This window comes from Ipomoea nil, unplaced genomic scaffold (assembly GCF_001879475.1).
Source record: "Ipomoea nil cultivar Tokyo-kokei standard unplaced genomic scaffold, Asagao_1.1 scaffold2704, whole genome shotgun sequence".
In the NCBI taxonomy this organism is placed as follows: domain Eukaryota; kingdom Viridiplantae; phylum Streptophyta; class Magnoliopsida; order Solanales; family Convolvulaceae; genus Ipomoea; species Ipomoea nil.
In genome coordinates this window covers 1124871-1148391 of record NW_017619132.1, presented here as the reverse complement: position 1 = coordinate 1148391, position 23521 = coordinate 1124871, and the positions used below count along the sequence as shown (strand labels likewise).

Here is a 23521-nt window from a genome sequence, read left to right as displayed (position 1 = left end):
GAGAAATTACAACTCTATTTGATTATAGTACATAGTAAATCATGTTATTTATAAATTCAAATGAAAATAAGATCAATGTTTATGTATAAATTTTATTAGGTTAAAATTCATATTAATGGACAATCCTATTTGATAACATAATTAATTATCAATCATCATTTTTTATTTGCTTAATCAGTATTAACTATGTGATTTAGTTAAATAGTCAATAATGTTTATGATACATAATATTTATTTTTATTATATAATATATAAAGAAACTATTTAACAAATATGTTTTGAAAATTAGACAGGTAATGAGTAATAATAATAAATATATTAAAGAAATTAGATAGATTATGTTAATGAGAAATTAAGAATTTTTTAATAAATAATTTAAAAGTAACAAATATTTTATAAAAAATGACTCGATTAATATTACATTTTTTCTTTTTATGATGTGACATTTTTTCATTCCTGATGTATAACATCTATACACTTACCATGGATTAAAAGTAATAGTAGTTTAGAAGATAGTTTAGGCGAAAAGTTACAGAAATATGATTTTGTTTTTATTAGTAATATATAGAAGTATAGAGGTAGATAAATTAGTTTTTTTTTTTTTTGAATGCTACTGACTCTATTACATTGTAGTATCTGTTCAAATATACTTTCTCAACCTAATGAAGCACAAAGAGTCAACAACGCCTCCACTGAGGCTCGATCTCATGACTTCCCACATGGGAGAGGTCACTACATGCCATCTGAGCACAAGGTGCTTGGCAGATAAATTAGTTTAATTATTATAATAATTATTAAATTTTATATAATAATAGCTTGGAAGGTAGTTAGACAGGAAGTTACAAAAGTATAATTTAAGTATAATTCAGCCTCTTCTCTTACAATATAAGTAGTAGATTTCATAGAACAGCTCATTAGCCTAATTAGTGGTACCTAATCTAAAAGCTAGGTGAAATGTTACAAGGTACAAATGTATCATAATGGGCCGGTACACATTATGTAATGTGGGCTAAGCCCAATATATCAAAGTATAAACCCCGGCCCAACAAGTTCACCATTTCAACTATGAATATGATTTCTCCGGCGGCTGAACCGGCGGCGTGTGACGGTCGGAAGGGAGCTTTATTTTGCCCAGCGACGGCTGAGGAACCAGCGTGATATTCTCGCAGTTGCAGATCTCGATCATGAATCCGTCCGGGTCCTTGAAGAACAGCTGATCTATGGCTTCTCCTTCCCCTTCACCCACCGTTCTTTTCATGTATTTCACCTTCAGCTCCTTCAGCCTTCTCTCCATGGCTTCCATGGCGTCACACTAACAGAAACCATAGAAACCGATGAATAACTTAAAGAAAAAAATGGTAAATGGAAGGAATGAAGGTTAAGTACTTGGAAAGAGATGTGGTTATCCATGGGGTCTAAAGATTGTTGATCTGTGGGATGGGGGAGACGATCTTGATCTCCATCCTTAGCTTGAACCAGGTGAATCCCGACGCCGTAGTTGAAGAGCCACGCGCCGTCGAAGCCGTCGAACGCCGGCGGCCGCTCCACCTCCACCAGCCCCAGAACCTTGGTGTAGAAATCCACCGAGTCTTTCACGGATCTGCACAGCCTCGACACGTGGTTCAGCGCCATTGATGGCGTCTCATCGTCTTCTTCAAGCTTTCTGCTATGGCTTCTCTCTTCCCGCAGGCTCTGCATCTTCTAGTGATCTGAAAAGTGGCTAGCTAGCTCTCAATGCCTGGAGATTCTGGGTTTTTATACTTCTTTAAGAGTCATCAATGGCGGTCGTAGGCGATGTATATATTGTCCTGGGGACGTGACACGTAGAGACAATTTGCATGGTTACACATCATACGTGTAACCAAGTCTGAGGGTGTCTCATATGAACTTATTAACAGATATTGTGATCTAGTGACACGAATAAATAAGAGATCAGTCTATATAAAATTTTAAATTTGATTCTTTGTGAGAGTTATAGACCCAATTGTTTAGACCGACTATGACAGTTAAGATCACGAAATGAACTTTATACAAAACACACACTCATATAGTGATGGCAAGTTTTCTGTAAATTAATGTCTTTTACACTTTGTTTGAAAATATACAGTATTATTTAGTGTAAATATTACACACATATACTAATTAAGTATATGTACAAATTAAAGAGTTAATCTAATTGATTTGACCTAGCTAGCTAGCCACTGCTGCTGCATCGAAGCCCATCTACAAGTCCACTTCTTGCTGCTAAAACTTCTTTGAACAGATGATCTGTCTGCTTTCTCATCCCTTCCAGATGTTCTTCAAATCTCTTTAATTTTTTTCCCAGTTCTTTTGCACCAGAATCATCTCCTTCCATGGCTGCTGCCACCTTAGCTACTGATTCGTTTATCTCTTTCACCTCCTTCACCGCGCTCTGCTGCTTCTCTGTAACTTCCTTGATGAACACGGAATCCAGGCGTAGCAGTAAGGGTTCTTGATCAGATCCAAGAACCGATTTTCTCAGTTCCATGAAGGGCTTCAGATCGCTGCACAGCCCGGATAATACGGCCCCCAGAATCCAGAACGAAACGCGTTTCGTGATCAGAAGGGATTGGTGGATTGCCCTTTCTTTATTGTCAGAGATTTCTTCGTAGTCAACTCTGTTCTTCATCTCTGCGAGTTTCAAATCCTTCCGGAGATCCTGCGCCGGAATTCCTCTCAGATTCTTGGCCGCCGCCGTCGACGGCGGCGACGGAGAATGGTGGTGGGCTTGGGTCAAGGCGTGGGAAAGCGAGAGTCTGGCTTGATTGAGATGAGAGATGGAAGAGGTGACTTGATTCAACAATCCCAGAAGATGAAAGCTGAAACTGAGATATTCTTCAGTGATCGCCGGTCCCCAGAGGGGGAGAGGGTGGTTTAAAGCCGCCACCGTCTTCACAAACGCCGTATGGATCGACCCCAGCCCCTCCAAGCACGATCCAATCCTGCCCAGAGTCCAGAACTCCGATCCCGGCAGCGCTATCTGGTTCAAGAAACTCGATACCCCAGACCGGAACTCCCATAGAGCTGCAGCCTCGTGATCGGCGGCGGCAGCATCTGGGTTCCGGTGGTGGTTGTCCAGCTTGGAGTGGTTCTTCAAGAAATATTGGCTTAACTTGTGCACCGAGAGTACCATAACACACAATAACAAAACCCAAAAGAGGACGAAATGCAAAGCTTTAATTTTGGTCAAGAAAAGGACGATGGTGAGATTTATATACAGATGCGATCAAGTTGTGGGCAAGTTGGCGACGAATACTGGTTTACAATAAGCTAAAACGTGGGCAGTATTGAATATTTCGGTCAAATTAACCAGCTTGGCTGTCTTTGAGAGGTCGAAAGTTCGAACCTCTCTTGGAACAATTAATCTGGTCAGCGTTTTACTCCTTAATTTGACCGATTTAGTATAAACGGAAATTAGTTAAAGGTATAGTGTCCAGGTCAGAAGTTCGAACCTCCTTTTGAAACAATTAATCTGGTCAACACTTTGCTCTTTAATTAAACTGACTCGATATAAATAAAAATTAATTAAAGCTGTCTCCTACAGGGACATACTCAAGACATCATGTGGTATTACCAAAAAATATTTGGGTCAAATGTATTGTTCTTATTATCCGTTGCCATGTTTTTGTCTTACGTTGCCATTCCACACGCCTCGCCTTTGCAGGGATTCAGGGTTGGAGAGTTGAGCCCCACTTGGGGGTTACATACTTATATACTTCAACGTATTCCCCACGCAATATTATTTAGGAGTACTTGAAATGAGGTTGACACTTGATGATGATGATGTATTTCTAAAATATGTAGCCCATGGTTTAGTTATACTTGTAAACATTTTTTCTTTCTGATTAAGGAAAAGAGAAACCGACCGTTGCTGTTTGAGATTGTGTATTGAGTGAACTTTGTAATTATAAGTTTATAACTGGTCAGTTCAAGTTAAGAAGGTTAATAAAACACCCATACAGAAAGTTGAACTTATAATATGATTTTATGGTTATGAAATTAGCCGATGACAAAATTGACTGAGGTTACCCTAGTTATACTTATATATTGATTTACAATAAAACTTACAATTGTTGCCTGAAAGTGCATTATATGAAACTCACTTTATGACTTCAACTGACAAAATATTATATTGAAATCAATCATTATTGTGTGGTCTATTATGGACCATATTTTGTATAGTGTAAAATAATGCACATTTAGTACAAAAATAATGTACATTTAGTATATTAAAAAGGAATAAGGTTCAAATTGGCTACTGAACGTAACCTGAAAATGCAATTAGGCCACTGAACGAAAAAAAAAAAAAAAAAAGTGCAATTAGGCCACTGAACACTCCAAAAATGTGCAATTTCACCTGATAGCAGGTTACCCTCAATTTTAGCAGGTTATTTGCTTACGTGGCAGCTGAGTTGGCATTTTTAATAAATTTTAAATCATTTTTAATAAATTTTTATTTAAAAAATTTTAAAAAAATAAAAACGATTTTATTTTATTATTTATTTATTTTTTTCAATTTTTTATAAAATTTATTATTAAAAATTATTAAAAATTATTTAAAAATTATTTAAAATGCCAACTCAGCTGCCACGTAAGCAGGTAACCTGCTAAAACTGATGGTAACCTACTATCCGGTGAAATTGCATACGTTTGGAAAGTTCAGTGACCTAATTGCACTTTTTGGAGTGTTCAGTGGTCTAATTGCACTTTTTGTTCGTTCAGTGGTCTAATTGCATTTTCAGGTTACGTTCAATGGCCAATTTGAACCTTATTCCTATTAAAAATATACTTTTTGTTATGATCCACAGATAACAATGTGTGGACCATAATTTGCCTATTCAAATGGGTTGGGCCATCTGTTATAAGTTGGGCTTTCACATGGGTCTATTCGATTTTGTTTATGATTTTTGTTTTGACTTTTGGCAACAAGAAATGGGGTGACCCATATGCTAGCAAAGTAGGCTCAAAATGGTTACTGGATCAAAAGCCCACATTTATCGGGCACGATACACTTCTCAGTCGGATCGAATCTACGGCATCTATCATTGCTCGATTACCAATTTACCATTCCACGGAGAGGAAATTGCTCACAATTTCTGCTCAAACCCTAAGCAGGAAGAAGAAGGTTTAGAAGGCAACAATGGTGTGCATACGCAAGGCGACGATCGACGACTTGCTGGCGATGCAGGCGTGCAATCTGATGTGCTTGCCGGAGAACTATCAGATGAAGTACTACTTCTACCACATCCTGTCATGGCCACAGCTGCTCTACGTGGCGGAGGACTACAACGGCAAGATCGTTGGCTACGTCCTGGCCAAGATGGAGGAGGAGACCTCCGAGTGCCACGGCCACATCACCTCCCTCGCCGTCCTCCGCACCCATCGCAAACTCGGCATTGCCACCAAGCTCATGACCGCTGCTCAGAACGCCATGGAACAGGTCATCTCGCCTTTTACAAAACTTCTATTTCACTTTACTTTGATCCTCTGATTTTGGTCTGCTCGTTTGTGTTGTTTATATTGACTTCCAAGCTCATGAAAAATGCTGAGCTCAACTATGAGTCCATTCTGAGAATGAACTTAACTATAGTTAGAAATTTCAGAGTAGAATTTACACAAGCGTGTTCATTACTTTCTGCTATTTAAGAATGATACTTCCATTGGTAAACCTATAGAATGCCCCAGAGCCCTTAGACATACATGAAAGCAAGCATTTTAGGAATTTGAGCTTGATGAAGAAATTGAAGGGGTGAGTAAAGGATGTGATTTAAGGAGTTTGATGGGATGATAGAGAGAGTAAGAGGGTAAGTGGAGGATGTCATTTAATGAACTTATGTGGCAAACAGTTAAACTGATTATGCTATTGGCTCTCAAATAGTGTCAAATGGGAATCTGTTAGATTTTCGGTGTGCTGCTGATCATGTGCTTCTACTTCTTTTTTTAATATAAGTTCCGTGGTTTAATAGAGATTTGGAAGTTTATTCTAGTTTTTGTCCGTTGAAATACTGGGCATAGGAAGCTATTGTTTGTCGACTAAACTGAACTTGATGTGGGAATTAATATTTTTTAACAATGCTGAAATTTCCTTGCTGTGTTTTGGTTTCATCTGCTTCTGCCTGAACTTCTGTTTTAGTTGCTGGCATTATTTTGGCTTATGGCTTTGTGAAAATGCATGGTAGAATTGCTAGGAATGTCTTATAATGCTTCTTAATGAGTCAGTGCTTGAATCATAGACACGTTATTAACATTTGCTTGACAAGCTACAACCACATAGAATGAAATTAAGGAATTTAAAATTTAAATATAGGTCTGCTGGCATCACTATTACTTTCCATAAGGAAGGTCTCAGGTTCAAGTTCCATCCCAATCAGGGGTAGTGCACACAAGACAAAGCTCATTCCTTTATTCATTAATTGACATGTTTTAGTAGATTAAAAAACTCATGTCTTTATGCCAATTGCTGATATTTTTAACAAATGATTTGATTTAAAGTGAGCATTTTGGTCACCTTGAGGTGATTATGATGCACAGGATTTAGGTAGGGTTAGTGATTTTGGTCTTCAGCAGAGGATTATGTGGGCTACTATGCCATAATTTCCTATTGTAAGTGTGATTAAAGTAAGAAATTAACTATGAACAATATACTTGCTTATAGAAGCAGTAACTCACAGCTTGGTGAGATATTGAGTCTTATTGTTTTGTGGTTGTATAATTTTGGAGCTGAAGAACAAGAAGTGAAACCATGCAGATGGCCTGTGTTCTATATTGCGCTGGAACATATTTTCCTGTCATATCAAACCAATTTCTGGTTCATCTTTGGTTCACTTTCTAACTCACACATCTCTCTAGTAGGTGTTTGGGGCTGAATATGTGTCACTACATGTAAGGAAAAGTAACAGGGCCGCATTCAAGTTGTACACGGAGACATTAGGATACAAGATTCATGATGTCGAAGCAAAGTACTATGCAGACGGTGAAGATGCTTATGATATGCGGAAGCAACTGAAGGGTAAGAAACATCACCAACACCACCACCACCATCACCATCACCATCACCATCATCACGGTGGTGGGTGTTGCTCTGGGCATGTAAATGAAGAAGGAAAGAACGGCCCACCAGAACAGAAGGCGCAGTGATTGTCGATGTAAAGTGAGCCACTGAAGTGCAAGGAGCCATTGTGATTATACATTTTTGCACTTGCAGGGAAATTGTATCTTGTTATCATGCAAAACGAACATCTCCTTCTGAATTGAAAATTTTGTTTATTTGGATGTGTAATAATTTTGAGTCAACCTCTTATATGATTGTATTTTGGTCCCTCCTATGTACTCCGTCTCTCTTAAATTGGGAATTATGGAGCATATGTTGTAATCCTAATACTATTCTCAGATTGCTGAGCTGGATTGATGGATATTGGTTATAGGAATTTTCTTGTGCCATCATTCCCCAACCATTTTTCATTGTCCTTTTAATCTCCACCCCTCTTTGAGCATCCACAATTGTATATGTTTTTTGTGTGGCTTTTTATGTGCCAAATAGGAGTGAGAAGAGGGAGGAAAAAAAAAAGAAAAATAAAAAATGGGAGAAGCTTGACACGGAATTAGAGAAAAAAAAACGTAAAGAAGAAACGCACCCGACTGGGCAGCAACGTCTCCACCACGCAGAGACTGGTATACATGCTCTTTAGTCTTGATATGCAAAGCCTATTTTATATGCCAATTGAGAATAGACGCATATGTCTTGACAGTCGTTGTCGAGTAAGTGTAGTATGATCATCATACTTAAAAGTTATAGTTAAGCATGTTGTACATGTTCTTTCAACACTATCTCGATCGAGTCTGTCAATATGTGCAATTTATCTCTTATTTATAAAAAGATCATGTGCAATTTATCTCTTGTTTAATAAAAGAAGAGAGTAATCATGTTAACATGTCACCCAAGTTGCATCAGCCAATAATATGCACACATGTCACCCACGTTACATCACTGATAAGTGATCTGTAAAATCCCAATACGACAAGTCAGAAGTCATTAGTCAAATCCGGCGCCTTGCCATTCCCGGATATTTCTTTCTCCTTTCCCTTTCTCCCCATCTATCTATATACATATATATTCGTGTACTGATTCCTCTTCGGAGTTCAAATTCCGCGACTTCATTTTCCCTCCGATCGCGCCTGGAAAGAGAAATCCCCGCGGCTTCAACCTACAAAATGTGCGGAATATTCGCCTACCTGAATTTCAACGTGAGCAGAGAGAGGCGCTACATTCTAGAAGTTCTCTTCAATGGCCTGCGACGCTTGGAGTACCGCGGCTACGATTCCGCCGGGATTTCCATTGATGCGTGCTCCGCTTCTGCCCCTGCTCCTCTCGTCTTCCGCCAGGCGGGCAATATTGAGTCCCTCGTCAAATCTGTCTACCACGGTAATGCATTTCTACGGAACTTTGAATTCCTTACTCTTGTTTGTTAATTGTTGCGATTCTTTTCATTTTCATGCGTTTCGGCATGCTTGTTTTTTGAATGGTAGAATTAATTAAAAGTTTATATTATTGTGAAATTTTGCATCGTTTTTCGTTTTTGTCTTTATGTTATTGTTGTATTAATTAATGGAGTGGATTCTTAGTGAAGTACATGCATTCTCTATACACTGCGTCATGCGATTTGTTTGTATTAGTCAAGAATGAGTTACTGGAATCACTGATAAATGAAGCTTAACCAAGTAGGGGCATATCTTCTGAGGAGTTGGTGTTTTGTTTCAAAATTAATCTACTCTAATTGTGCTTTCTAGTGATTGCCTCATTGTTGACATAGGAGTTTAATTTCACATCAATGTTGTGTGAAACTAATGTCTATTTTATTGTTCCAGATGTTGCAGCTACAGATCTAAATTTGGAACAATCATTTTCTGTTCATGCTGGGATAGCACATACTCGATGGGCCACCCATGGGGAGCCAGCTCCTAGGAATAGTCATCCTCAAACCTCTGGTGCTGGAAATGACTTCTTGGTTGTTCACAATGGTGTTATCACCAATTATGAGGTTAATTTTTATTTTTATTATTTTTCTTGCAAATACTTACTTCATCAAGTAAAAGTGGAATGCCTTGTGTCATTTCTTAGTGTGGGTTGATGAGATACCATAATCCTGCATGCGATTTTTGCTAAATTGGTCCCACAAAAATTGTCTATTTCAGTCCTTGTGAGCTTTGCATTTATTCTGCAGGCATTGAAAGAGACCCTAATCCGACATGATTTCACCTTTGAATCAGAAACAGACACAGAGGTGATTCCAAAGCTTGCAAAGTTTGTATTTGATAAAGCTAATGAAGAAGGTTGGTACACCATGAAAACCAAGAGTGTGATTATACCTGTTGATTTTATTGTTTCACGTCCTTCACCTCAACACAAGTTCAGATATATATTGAATGACTTTAAATGGTCTAAACTAAAATTTTTAAAAGCTAAATTTTACTGCCTGATGTTATAGGAGCAAAATAATTGCCAGTCATGCAGAAAAGAAAAATGAAGCATAGTGATGGTCTGATTTTTTCACAGGTGCTGAAAGTGTGACATTCAATCAAGTTGTGCTTGAAGTAATGAGACATCTAGAAGGAGCTTATGCTCTCATATTTAAAAGCCGGCATTACCCAAATGAGTTGATTGCCTGCAAACGTGGTAGTCCACTTGTTCTTGGTGTGAAAGTAAGTTATATCTTGCTGAAAATCCTGAAATAGATTTTAAGAACCTATGTTATAGGTTTATAGAAAAATTATTTCATGCACCTGCCAAATAAGGATGCTATTGGATATTTTAAAATATGCACTGCCATTTAGCACCAGAGGAAATTATTCCATCCTTACCATAGATTATGCAACTGCTGTTTCAGAGTGTTTTAATTTATTTTCCAGCAATTATCTTCTCTATTAATTTGCACGTGTTCCCACATAAAGGTAGTTAGATTTTCACTTGATTCTTCCTATGGAGATTCTAGGTTCTTGTGTGCATATTGTATATACAAATCTACATGAATACTCTTTTCTCTAGGACTTTGAAGAAGAGGCTGCCATTGGAGCATCATTTAGTGATCCTAAATTTCCCTCAAGCAATGGGCAACCAAAAGAGTTATTCTTGTCTAGTGATGCCAATGCTTTAGTTGAACACACCAAGAAGGTCTTGGTAATTGAGGATGGTGAAGTCATTCATATTAAGGTACTCTCTTATTCAATTACTGCTGATATGTCATATTAGTCTTCTGATAATTAATCAACTTTGAGCAGCTAAGGTAATAACTTATGATAACCAAACTGACTTAAGATAGAAATCATAGAATTATGAGTTATCTGGCACCTTTTTGTTTAAATAGTTATCCTGATTTTCTTGTTTTAATTTTTCATACCTAGCCATCTATTATGAAGCTTTCTAATGATAAGGTCCAGTTGGTTTCTTTTAGTATACTATTGTTGGAGTTTTTGGAGAACATGTTAAGGCACATATGAGATAGATTCATTTACTTCATAAAATTATATGGACATGCAAAAGTAGGTAGAGAATAAGAATTATGTAGTCAATCACTGATGGGGATATAGTTGTTAGATGCAGTTTGCTAGTGTTCATGATCATTTAGCATTCTCTTTATGGCACTTGTAGAATCTTGACTTTGTGATTGAAGGCTGTATTCCATGAATAAACCATTCCTTGTAATATCATTTCAGTATTTAGGGGGATCGCTTGATATACATAGCAAGTGCACTTGACCATGGTCAAATATTCTTTTTGGGGAAAGCTTTTCCTTTTTTTTTTTTTTTTTCCCTTCCTTTATGTCAATAAAAATCCTACACAACTTGGTATGCAGTTTCTTTCCATTCTCTTTTTATGGTTATTGGTAAAAATTCTTCTAAAGGATACCCAAAAGGATTGTAAGAGAACTAACCATTCAATTTCTATGTTTATTCTTCAAGTACAATGAGGAAATTATGTTACCTGGGACTTGGGAGATGAATATAATGAAGATACATAAACATATTTTATGATATTCCTAATTTTCATGGTGCTCAGAAAATGTGTGCCTTATTATTATTATTATTATTATTATTATTATTATTATTTTGTTTTTCTTGTTTTTCCCTCTTTTGTTTTGTTTAACTTTTTTTTGTTTGTTTTAAATAATTGTGCCAATGAGACTTTTCCTTTTACTTTTTCCTAAGCTGCCTATTTTCCCTCCCTTCATTCAAATTTCAAAAAGCTTCCACAATCTTTATGCCAGTTTTTATACTCAAAATGCATGCTTTGCTAGATATATATAAACAAAATGTGCAATATATTCATTGTATTGTAAGTGTCCTGGTAAATATCTATGCCATATCATACCAAACATCAGTTTCGGTGCATTCATATTGTTATCTCAACTTCAAAACTGTTTTTCTTGTCTTGATAACCTTGACAATCCATTAATATTATGCTCGTGCTACCTGCTGTTATTAGTCAATTTCTTCAAACCTTGTTCACTTTGCCCTTGCTTCACATAGATGTGAAGTGCGAATTCCATGGAAATCATTTTTTAATGCATGGGACCCTTAAAGCTTTTGATGATGGATTTTTCAGGATGGAGGTGTGTCAATTTATAAGTTTGACCAGACCAAGAAACAGCATGGTGGTACTCTTACTAGGTCTGGTTCTGTTCAACGTGCCTTGTCCATTCTTGAGATGGAAGTGGAGCAGATAAATAAAGGAAAATATGAGCACTATATGCAGAAAGAAATCCATGAGCAGCCAGAATCTTTGACAACAACAATGAGAGGGAGGCTGATACGGGGAGGATCATGTAAAGCCAAGAGTGTACTGTTAGGGGGCTTGAAGGATCACCTCAAAACTATAAGGAGAAGCAGAAGGATTGTTTTCATTGGTTGCGGCACAAGCTATAATGCAGCTTTAGCTGCAAGATCAATTGTTGAAGAACTTTCTGGTTAGTAATTGATTGGGCATTATTTATAAGGATTTGGCATTTCTTTTACTTGTGTATTAAGTTTTTGTCTTTCAGGTATTCCTGTCACAATGGAGATTGCAAGCGATTTGGTTGATAGGCAAGGGCCAATATACAGGGAAGATACAGCTGTCTTTGTTAGTCAGTCAGGAGAAACTGCTGATACTTTGCAAGCACTAGATTATGCCTTAGAAAATGGTGCATTATGTGTTGGTATTACAAATACTGTTGGTAGTGCAATTGCCAGAAAAACACACTGTGGTGTTCATATAAACGCGGGCTGTGAGATAGGCGTGGCGAGTACCAAGGTATATAAGATTATCCTTTTTGCTTAGTTTATCCCGTATCAATTTCAGTTGTCATTTATCATCCTGATCCACAGGCGTACACAAGCCAAATTGTAGTGATGGCTATGCTGGCACTTGTAATTGGAGGCGACACACTTTCTAGTCAAGCAAGAAGAGAAGCAATAATAGATGGTCTATTTGACTTGCCTAGTATGTATTAATCGTATTCTCTTTCGATAATCTTATGCATGTTATGTTTTGAAATTGCACATCATTCTTAAGGCCACCTGTATCTATGTTCCTTCTTTTGATTGCAGCAAAAGTGAAAGAGGTTCTGAAGCTTGACCAGGAAATGAGAGATCTCGCTGAGCAACTGATTGCGGAGCAATCACTCCTCGTCTTTGGCCGAGGTTACAACTACGCGACAGCACTCGAAGGTGCACTGAAGGTTAAGGAGGTGTCTCTTATGCACAGTGAAGGGATCCTTGCCGGTGAAATGAAGCACGGTCCCTTAGCTTTAGTCGATGAAACTCTCCCGATTTTCGTAATTGCCACACACGATGCTTGTTTCAGGTACATCTTCCACCATAGAACGACAGCAACCACTTTGCATATCTTCTTATCTGATTTACACTGACACATCCAACTATTATCCATCCATCCATCGTGCAGCAAACAGCAGTCGGTCATTCAGCAGCTTCACGCCCGGAAAGGCAGATTAATAGTGATGTGCACACAAGGAGATGCAGCATCTGTTCGTGTTGGATCATGCCGCGTCATTGAAGTTCCTCAGGTTGAGGACTGTTTGCAGCCCGTAATCAACATAGTTCCATTACAGGTACATATTCCTACTCCCCTCTTACTAACTTCACTCCCTTGGGCACACAATCCTTTTCCGCTCACAAGAACCGTAAACCATGAATCCAAGAACTAACATCTGTGTCTTCCTGCATTACACAGTTATTGGCGTATCATCTGACAGTTCTCCGCGGATACAATGTCGATCAACCTCGGAATCTCGCCAAGAGTGTCACAACCGAGTAACATTCTTTTTCTCATGGAATCTTGTAATCCTTCCGGCACAACATGAGACGCATTCCAAATGCTTTGTCGCTTGATATATCCCACTTATTGTCATTTGTTCAAGCTGACAGATTAACAGATTGACCCATGCAACCTTTGCATTTCCAGAGCTGTATATCATGTGCATGTGTATTAACTGTTGAGATGCATTATTAGTACCTACTTGTTCAGTTCAATATCTTATTGGAATCCTACATATTGAAAATCTAGGAACTTGTCTTTGGCACTCATATGTATGTAGCAATATTCTTGGAAATGAGAAGACTTAATTGAATTAGTCTCATCTTGAAAATGCAGATACAGAATATTATGCAAAAAAAAAATAATCTAAAAACGCAAATTTGTACCTTTTGGAGTTGGTATTTTTTATAAATTATATAAACTATATATAAACTATTAACAAAATAATTACATATAAAGACGTTGAGACTGAGTTGTCTATTCTTAAGATATTCGTTCCCGGTTATTGACGTTTAAAAGAGGTACAGTGAAGTAAGTTTTATTATTGCTAGTAGGCGTATTAATGTAACAAGTTCTTGGGCTCAATCATAGTCTCGGTTTAAGTGATTAGCAATGCGAGTTTCATTCATACGCACATTCAAATAACGACTATAAGCTTTTTCATAAATTAAAATGTAACAAGTTCTTTGTTCTCAGAGGATGATGTTTATGCTAGTGAGGACTACGTCGTTTAAGACCAGTGTCCACCTTATAACGATTACCAGCATCCCACCCAATCAAGAGAAGCCCATCTGCAATTCCTTGATCGACCCGAGGCCCATAAAGAGTGAATTTCTCTCTCATATCAGTTATCATCTCCTTCAAATCGATAGACAAACACTTGGCATGGCGGTCGACATGAAATGAAAGCCTTATCACCCAAAATTATGGCTTCTTCCGCCGCGCCTTCTACTATCCCCATCTCCTCTTCATTTCTTCATCACCAGGAATTCAATCCGATCACTCACTCCCCCTCCGTCAAGCCTCTTTTCTTCCCCGCCGACAATAATTCATCTCTTAACCCACTCGTCATCCGCTGTAAAGACAGAAACTTATCCCATTTCATCTCGCCTAAACATGAACCCCTCCCAAAATCAGCCATTTCAGCCGCCGCAAAAGCTGTTGTTGAAGAGATAGATGGGGAAGGTTCACCTGCCTCTACTCCCACAAAGCCCAACAAAGGCAAGGCTGCATTTCTTCGCATGAACGATGGAGTATGTTTTGTTTTAATTAATGTGTTGTATTGAATTGCGGTTGTTTTTTGCTTACGACAATGCTTCCTTTATTTGAAACCAATTTCTGCCTCTCTCGACTTGTTTGCATGGTCTTATTGGTTACTGTTTTAACCAGATGAGATCGAAGAGGTTTTTGGAGATTCAAAAGTTGAGGGAGAATAAGAAAGAGTATGACTTGAAAACAGCGATTTCACTCATCAAGCAAACATCTTGCACAACGTTTGTTGAATCAGCTGAGGCTCATTTCCGATTGAATTTTGACCCAAAATATAATGATAAGCAGCTAAGGGCAACTGTGAGTTTTCTAATTGCTAATTGCTAATTGTTAGTGAAGAAGACAGTTCAAATTCCACCTTCTTTCATGATTCTGTGACTGAATTTTCAGGTAAATTTGCCCAAGGGAACAGGTCAGCCTGTTAAAGTGGCTGTTATTACCCAAGGTACATACTGCCATAAAGATATGCATTATATAAACCATGTTTTTTTCCCCCTTCATCACAAAGGAAGAAGCTCCTTGCTTGCAGTATCTCTTGTATTGCACCCTGTAAAATATGTTTTCAGACTCTTCACTTCAACCTTACATACACTGGAAATGTCAATTGAAGTACTTTCCTAGATTATCATTATGTGTTTTATTTGTATTAGGAATATGCCATCTCCCTTCACTAGATACAGTGTACTTCTCTGAATTATACCACATTACTACTGCAAAGTTGGTAGGTTGTTTGTTGACTAATCATGATGCAGTTAAATGTCCACAGGTGAGAACTTTGATGAAGCCAAAAATGCAGGGGCTGATCTGATTGGTGGAGAGGATTTGATAGAACTAATTAAAGGAGGTTTTATGGATTTTGATAAATTAATTGCAACGCCAGATATGATGCCTAAGGTGTTGCTTTCTTTACTCTTCCATTCTCTGCAATTGTTCTGACTGATCTTTTATCTTTAACATGATTTTGTGCTTAGTTTTTCTCCTCTGGAAAACCCGACAAAATATGATAATCTGAACACTTAGATACTGCAGCATGTTCTGAGTGCTATTGTCAATGCTGTTGCTTAGTCATTACACCACTCCCCTCCAAATTTTATCAACCATCTTCCCTATATTTGCCTCAACTTTAGCCTCTTCTTGATCATCACCCTGCAACTTCTGGAATCATAGCCAATATTTTATAACTTAGTGATGACAATCTAGTTTGGAACCTATTTGTTGAGCATATAACCATTAATGTGCAATCTAACTATCAGCATAGGCTTTTAGTTGAGATGGAGCACATGCTTTAATTTGCTATAAGAGCCAAACCAAAGGTCATGTGTTCGAATCTCTACCGTGTTGCTTGGAACCCACCGCACACGTGAGGGGCGTAGGGGCGTACAATCCAACTATCAGTTTAGGTGTTTGTGCTATATTTTGGCAACTTATTACCATATCCCTTTTGGCTTCTTCTTTATTTTTTATTTTTTATTTTTCCTGGTCTTGGTCACTTGAGACTGCTGATATCTTATATATTTTGTGGCTAGTTCTGTTGCTTGTGGGAATGTGAATGAACCTTCTTGCCCCGAGTCTGTTGGACTTGCTTTTATACAACGTGTTACTTGCATCAGGTTGCCAGTCTAGGAAGAATTTTAGGGCCTCGAGGACTAATGCCAAATCCAAAAGCGGGTACAGTTACGACAAATATACCCCAGGTAATGTCTCATACCTTTCTATTTACTTATTTAAGGAATGAATATCAAGATTCTGGCTGGATGTTGAACCTCGATACTGAGTTAGTTATACGCTATGAAGAGACCAAAACATGGGAATATGCATTGTATGAATGTAAATGTATGCATGACGGGAACACAACAATTTAGAAATACAGGTATAGGAGACAGAAATGAGCCTACATATTGAAATCTTCTTTCCTAGTTTCAATAATATGCTGCTATACACCATCAAACCAATTAAAACAGATATCTTCTCCTTTCTGCAGGCTATAGAGGAATTCAAAAAGGGCAAAGTTGAATATCGGGCTGATAAAACCGGGATTGTACACATGCCTTTTGGAAAAGTCAGGTTCTCAGAGGAGGACCTTCTCGAAAACTTTCTTGCAGCAGTGGTATGTATCATCGCCTTCTTTCCCTTCTCAATTCCTTAATTTCTTCATCGAAACACAAGACTACTTCCCACATGATCATGGTGAATCAACTTGCTTTCCATTCCTTTTAATTCACAGCAATCAGTAGAATCAAACAAGCCATTGGGCGCGAAAGTGTTGTACTGGAAAAGTGCCCATGTGTGTTCATCCATGGGTCCTTCGATTTGATTAAACGTAAGGGAGATGCTGGATTTCAAGCTTCCAAGTTCCAACAACTGCTTAGTATAGATAGTATAAACATAAACCTGTAAAGTGTATTTTATGCCATTGAAGAAGCTTCTTATTTGGCCATAGAGGGTATATAGCAATCTACCATAGAAGAGAATAAGAGATGTAAGAACCTGTTTAGTTGCAAAGAATATTTATCAATTTTTAAAAATTTTATAATCTTTTAATTCCCTATTTTCAATTATAAAATATGAAAATTTGATTGCTTTTTATATTCTTTGGTACATGATTCCTTTCTTTAAGTAAAAATGTATAAAAAAGATTGCACATTACCCCAATCCTGAACATCTCCACATTCTCTTCCTCAAATTTGTTTTAAATTGGATAACTAGTTAGTCTCGTGAACATATGAATATATCGAGTTATATCTCGAGATATATATGGTAGGTCGGGTTAAGCTGAATTGAGTTAATATCATTTTTTTTATAATTTAAAAAGTTAATGAAAAATTAAAGTGAATTATTAATCAAAACTTACACAATACGTTAATTAGAGAAATCTGTATGGTAAATGAGCAGAAACTATCTTTTTGAAAGTATTTTGAAAGTATTTATATGGTAAAAAATGAGCAGAAACTATCTTTTTGAAAGTATTTATATGGTAAATGAACAGTTGCACTTTAAAATTATCTTTTTGAAAATATGTAAAAGAGTCAATATCTCATTGTGATTCAAATTTGTAACCTCCTCCCATTTAGAAGAGTCACAGTTATACAATTTGATTGCTCTATTTAGTTATTTTTGCTATTATAGATATATTCTCAATAAAAAAAATCATGAAATCTTTATTTCCTGATTGGACCTTCAATAAATATACAGTACAGCTCAGGCTTGATGCACCCACCAAGGAAAAAAATAATAATACTTAAAAAATAAAATCTGATACGCTCACTGGGTTTTATTTTTATTTTTTATTTATTTATACAGTACATAAATAAAGCTTCAAATCTCTCTCTCTGCGGTTTCGTTCCTCTGAACTTGTCCGGATCCCTTCCTGTTCGCTCCTAGGGTTAGTCTCTTTCTTCTCTCTGAATTCTCCGTATATGGTTACCTATAGTTCGTAGATATATGCGAATTATGGTGCGCTCGGTTTTATGTTTCTTATTTTTTTTGTTAATTTAAATTTTGGTAAGAATTTCAAAATTTTCTTCGATTTTTGCTAGTTTATGGTATGAATTTGAGGCGCGGTTGTTTGAGCTGTTGAATAGTAATTTTTATTTTTATTTTTTGAAGGGATAGGAAGCAAACACTTGAAAGAAATCATCTTTAATCTCCTCAGCGAACAGGTCAGCTTGGTATTTTCTTCGATTTCTGGTTTAAGTGAATTTGTTTATAGATGGAACTGAATTATAGTACTTACTGTCGTTTTTGCGACTGAGATGAGAATTATTCTCTTTTTCCTGTTTCTTGGTTTGTGTTTTTGTTTGTTTGTTTGTTTGAGAATTTTGCATTAGAAAGTTTTTTGCATATGTTTTACAATTTTTTTTATCCTGGTTGTGCTTAGATTTATGTTAATTACACATCTTTAGTTTTCATGTACCACTTTGTAATGGTTCTCCTTAACATCATATACATATGCATGTGTGTATTTGTTTATTTATGAATTCATGAGGTATGTTTACTATTTAGTGGCCTGCTAAAAGGATATAACACCATTTTGCTGAGATCGAGTGATATGTAGTGGCTGAAGAGTTGTTGATTTGAAATTATTCTTACAATTCTCTGAAAAAATAGACTTATTAAGGATTTTGATGAGTTTCATTTTTATTCTTTATGTCATCTCTCTGTTAAGGATGGGAAGTCCCTGTGCAACCTAAAAGTTGTTCAGTGTGTTAGCAGTGCATTTTTTTTTAATATTTATCTTTAGGTGTGTCTATGGGTCAAGCAAGAAGGTAAAAACTTTTCTTATTGAGCTATATGTTATATTGTTGTAACAGAGTCATTCGATTGATTTTCCTATTATCTGGTTTATGGAATGATATCATTATAAATGATTTACTTGAGCTAATTTTTTTTTTTTTTTTCTTTTTAGTGTGTATCGTTCTTCTTCTTGTTATAGGCATGTTTTTATTGGATTGTATTTCACAGTTTTGGTTGCATAGTTTTGTTTTCCTATCAAAATTACTCTGATGCAAACTTAGAGATGTCTTGGAAATATCATTTCATGGCATTCTTTTAGAAATTGGGTTCATGTGTGCTCTGTAATCAAATACAAACCCTACAGTACAGAAGTTCATCCATAGATCAATCAACATTCCATTAGCAGTGAACTGCTTAGAAAGTCAATATTTACCCTGCCTTGAATCTTCTGATGTTAGAAAGCTAGCGTCACCTGAAATTGTGAAAGTTGGCATAAATATTTTGTCGAAAAATTACTTGTGAAAAAAAAAAAATCCTGTGGTCACTCTAAATTGAGAAAAAAAAAAAATCTTTCCAACAAAATAACAAGAGCATGGGACCTGAACACTGGATTGAGGACATAAGCATGTGCCCTTGCGTGACTGCCCAAAATAATATGGGCATGCCTTAGCCATCTCTGAGTGTGTCCAATGAGGGACATGCTGCGCACTGTGCCCTTGGCCTAAAAGGGCATCTGTGTATGAAGGCACTGGTTTACCATCACAAACTGGCCTTCATGTGGTATAATTTGTTTGTACTAGCTTTAAAGCATGTCATATATGATGTGCATTTAATTGCTTGGATTACTCTATTTGCAATATGGCTGTTCTGTATAAGCTTTGGTTCACAATTCTGGTTTGTATGATTTAATCCATCTTTGTCATTTGGCAATTGTGATACAGGAAAGTCCAGAACATGGAACAAAACGGTGCTGGGTGCCAAACTCCTCAAGCTCCTACGCTTTGCGTCAATAACTGTGGATTCTTTGGAACTCCATCAAACATGAACATGTGTTCCAAGTGCTATAAAGATGCGATGTTGAAACAAGATCAAGCTAAACTTGCTGCTTCTTCGCTCGAGAGTATAATGAATGGCGACTCCAGCTCCAGTGCGAAGCCAGTAGGTGTCACCCTAGCTGCACAGGATGGTCCCACAGAGACCCTGGCGGTACCAACCCAAACATCCTCCCCGTTGTTGGAGAATGTCAATGGGGAGAAGCCCAAGGAAGGTCCAAGCAGATGCAGCAGTTGCAGGAAGCGTGTTGGCTTAACAGGTTTCACTTGTCGTTGTGGAAATCTCTTCTGTTCAGCCCATCGTTACTCAGACAAGCACGACTGCCCTTTCGACTACCACAAGGCAGCTCAGGACACAATAGCCAAAGCCAACCCGGTCGTTAAGGCTGAAAAACTCGACAAGATCTAGCCAGGCGACTTCACTTCACAGTGAGTGTTCACAAACTCCTATATATCCATCCCAGTTGTCGTTTCCATCGTGGCTTCGGTGATATCTCTGTAGTGACTTATGAGATGCCTAGAATGGTGAGAGAAAGAAGGTAGTCTAGGCTTGATATGGCATCTAGTGATCAATGAATTCTATGTTATTTGTTGTTGGTGTGGGGATTATACTTTGGTTTGATCTCAAGTCCTCTGTACTCTGGCTTGTTGGGCTTTTTGTGCTTTCATCTTCGAATGTAGTGGCACCAATATACCAGCAGTTTGTTTATCCAAAATTTGCTTCAAATAATCTTTGACATATTTGCCCTTTATTATTATTATTATTATTATTATTATTATTATTATTATTATTATTATTATTATTTGCAATGATATTTTAGTCTTTATATCACTTCTTCCCTTCATCCCTAATAATTTGTAATTTGAATTCCTACGATATTTTTACCTTGTTCTTTTTGGTAAATTATTCTGTGGGCCCGAGTTCACCTTGCAAGGTGGACTCAGATATAAAAATACACAATTTATATATTTAATGTTTACTATTTATACAATGAATGTTCACAATTTTACATAAATTGTGTATTTTAGACCCAAGTCCATGGTATACCATCATTATTGTGTGGACCATATTTTGTATACTGTAAAATAATGTACTTTTAGTATATTAAAAATGTACATTGTACTCGGAGGATGTACATTATTTTTGTACTAAGTTATCTGAAAATTCCGTAGAATGATGTCTGAAATCAATTGATGTTGTGTGGGTCACATTATATTGTATAATGTACATTCAATATAGAAATAATGTACATTTAGTATATTAAAAATGTGCTTTTTGTTATAGTTCACACAACATTGTGTGGATGTGTGGACTGGTCCACACAATAATTTACTCATGACATAACTATTGATTCTTTTTTCATCGAATTATAATTCTTAGCTGTGATATATGGGCCGGGATTAATTATAAAATAATAATATATGGATGAAAGCAAGCTAAGCGAGTTGATCGATCAAGTTGTTGCCGGGGTGGCCACGACAGTAACATTGAACGAAGGCAGTACGGTGACAGCTTTGTTGAATGTCACAGCCGCAGAAATGCAATGAATTTGTAGTAAAATGAAGATGGATATAGCATGTGAATGTGAACTCCCCTCCCACATGCATTTTCATCACACTAGTTGGCTGTCTCCTGTTGGGCTACTTGCTCAATAAATGTATCACTTTTTTTTTTTTTTTTACTCGCATTAAAACCGTTACAGTCAAATTAACCAATCATTACATGAAACAAGACCACACAATTCTCACAAAACCCGTGGTAAAAATTGAGTAATCACATTTTATAATTTAATTTTCTTATGAATCGTTACCTGATAAATGACTAAACCATTATAAACAACTCATTGTTTGTTAAACGAAACTCCTATTGATCTGGATATGATTTTTACTCCATCTCACATGTTCTTGATGTAAATACTTTTTTGTAGAGTCACATGATAAAAATAATCAATTTTTATTTGTCACTTTAGAAAGTAAAAGTAAGAGAATAGAATTTGAAACTATCAATTTGTGCAAATTGCATGTTTGCTATGGAAGAAGTAAAAGTAGAAATAGTAGGACCCACCCCGGATGGACCCCCCACATAAATACCTCCTTCCACAGAACCAACAATGGCCGAATAAATTAAAGCAGAAATTTTATGTGGTGTATATGGAAATGCATAAATTTTTTACTATTTTATTTTATAAATTTAAAACATATAATATTTGTTCAATAAAAAATAAATAAATCAGATTAAATATATACATAAAATAGGAGGGAAAAGCATGTCGTGTGGCGTATAATATTTTTTGAATTAATAAAACAAAAACAAAAACAAATTTTAAGGATTAGACTAATCAAATTATTTGTGGGTCCCGCTGGTTGGCCGTGGAATCTTTCTAAAGAGATAAGCAATGTGACGCGGAGACCGGGCGAAGATACGTGGACCACCACAGTGGGCACCTACCAATGGGGAGCCAAAACGTGGCGAGATACGGAATCAACACGTGTGAAGCCACGTGTACCCAAGGTGTGTATAAAAATATATAAAAAAGTGGAAGAGTTGGAGATAGGTTAAGATTGTGAGAAAGAGACGGTCAGTTTGGGCGGCTGAGAAACAGCCCAACTGGTTGGGTGTTGATCCTCGACTTGCTTAATTCTAAATTTTCAATAAATTAAAAAGAATAAGATATGAACATGATAGATAAATATAAAAGAAGAAAAAGAAAACTATAAAAATATATATTACAATGTAATAGAATTATTATTATTCAAAAAAAAAAAACTGTAAATGAAATAATGCGTTTAGTGGGTGCATGGACAGTTGTAAACTGTTTCTCTGATTTGGTGTGATGTGATCAACTCAGTCCAATATAGCCTAAAAATACAATTAAGATCGAGATTCTGGTTCAGTTTTGGGAGATTATTTCCGTTATTATTTTGAAAATCACTTTCTTTAATTTATATTTTAGAAGATAGATCAACTTATAATTAATACATTTAATTTGAGTTTTGAAAAAAACTTGTGAAAAAAGCTAAAAGCAAATAACAATACCTTATTTTTCCAAATTCTTTTGAGATTTCATACTTTATTTTCAACCGTTTATGCTGGCCAAATATCTAGGCCGTAAATATTAATCCACGTGTTATACTGCTATTTGCTTACCCAATCACTCTGCCAATTTGAGCATATTACATCAGTCAACTTGCAAAGTATTGGTTAAAATTTTCACCACAATATAAATATATTTTGAATAAAAAATATAAAGTTGAAACTCAAATCTTATCAAAATGTACAAAAATAAAAATAAAAATGTATCCAATTGCGTAAAGATGGTTTTTGCCCACCATTTACAACAAGTCCAGGCTGTACCATATTATAATATAAAATATTAAATATCCTCCAATTCTTTTATTATTTTATTGGCATGAAAATAACAAATAAAATTAATTAATTAATTAAAAAAATATGATAATGCGACGATAAAGTAAATAACACGTCAGAGCGTGCAAATCCAGATTCTGGAACCTGCACCTCAAATTGGCGTAATTTGGGAAAAGTTACGGGGGTAATTTGGTCCATACAGAGGTATCCAATTTGCCAGATACGCGTATCTATGAGGCCATTATTCCTCAATTTTCTATCGCCATTGCC

At 36.5% G+C, this 23521-nt stretch overlaps 5 protein-coding genes across 5 annotated transcripts; 4 read left to right on the top strand and 1 right to left on the bottom strand.

Annotated features, from left to right (window-relative positions):
• Window positions 1–849: 849 nt before the first annotated feature.
• On the bottom strand, window positions 850–1892 carry LOC109155788 (lactoylglutathione lyase). Its single transcript, XM_019303437.1, has 2 exons — window positions 1387–1892; window positions 850–1312 (listed from the first exon to the last, which is right to left on the bottom strand). Exons 1-2 carry the CDS (start codon window positions 1696–1698, stop codon window positions 1064–1066), a joined length of 561 nt encoding a protein of 186 aa, XP_019158982.1. The 5' UTR covers window positions 1699–1892; the 3' UTR covers window positions 850–1063.
• A 3147-nt stretch (window positions 1893–5039) lies between these two features.
• Window positions 5040–7464, top strand: LOC109156175 (N-alpha-acetyltransferase daf-31-like). Its single transcript, XM_019304044.1, has 2 exons — window positions 5040–5461; window positions 6874–7464. The coding sequence occupies exons 1-2, from the start codon at window positions 5162–5164 to the stop codon at window positions 7156–7158; spliced, it is 585 nt and encodes a 194-aa protein (XP_019159589.1). The 5' UTR covers window positions 5040–5161; the 3' UTR covers window positions 7159–7464.
• Window positions 7465–8014: 550 nt separating this feature from the next.
• Window positions 8015–13599, top strand: LOC109156094 (glutamine--fructose-6-phosphate aminotransferase [isomerizing] 2). The gene is made up of 11 exons (XM_019303923.1): window positions 8015–8443; window positions 8887–9059; window positions 9243–9351; window positions 9575–9720; window positions 10064–10228; window positions 11621–11981; window positions 12057–12307; window positions 12382–12496; window positions 12604–12859; window positions 12959–13124; window positions 13247–13599. Exons 1-11 carry the CDS (start codon window positions 8233–8235, stop codon window positions 13328–13330), a joined length of 2037 nt encoding a protein of 678 aa, XP_019159468.1. The 5' UTR covers window positions 8015–8232; the 3' UTR covers window positions 13331–13599.
• Window positions 13600–14105: 506 nt separating this feature from the next.
• LOC109155593 (50S ribosomal protein L1, chloroplastic-like) lies at window positions 14106–17124 on the top strand. The gene is made up of 7 exons (XM_019303209.1): window positions 14106–14583; window positions 14720–14899; window positions 14990–15044; window positions 15366–15493; window positions 16210–16293; window positions 16581–16706; window positions 16824–17124. Exons 1-7 carry the CDS (start codon window positions 14233–14235, stop codon window positions 16911–16913), a joined length of 1014 nt encoding a protein of 337 aa, XP_019158754.1. The 5' UTR covers window positions 14106–14232; the 3' UTR covers window positions 16914–17124.
• A 751-nt stretch (window positions 17125–17875) lies between these two features.
• On the top strand, window positions 17876–20614 carry LOC109155730 (zinc finger A20 and AN1 domain-containing stress-associated protein 8-like). The gene is made up of 3 exons (XM_019303368.1): window positions 17876–17981; window positions 18206–18258; window positions 19774–20614. The coding sequence occupies exon 3, from the start codon at window positions 19787–19789 to the stop codon at window positions 20291–20293; it is 507 nt and encodes a 168-aa protein (XP_019158913.1). The 5' UTR covers window positions 17876–17981; window positions 18206–18258; window positions 19774–19786; the 3' UTR covers window positions 20294–20614.
• Window positions 20615–23521: the final 2907 nt, after the last annotated feature.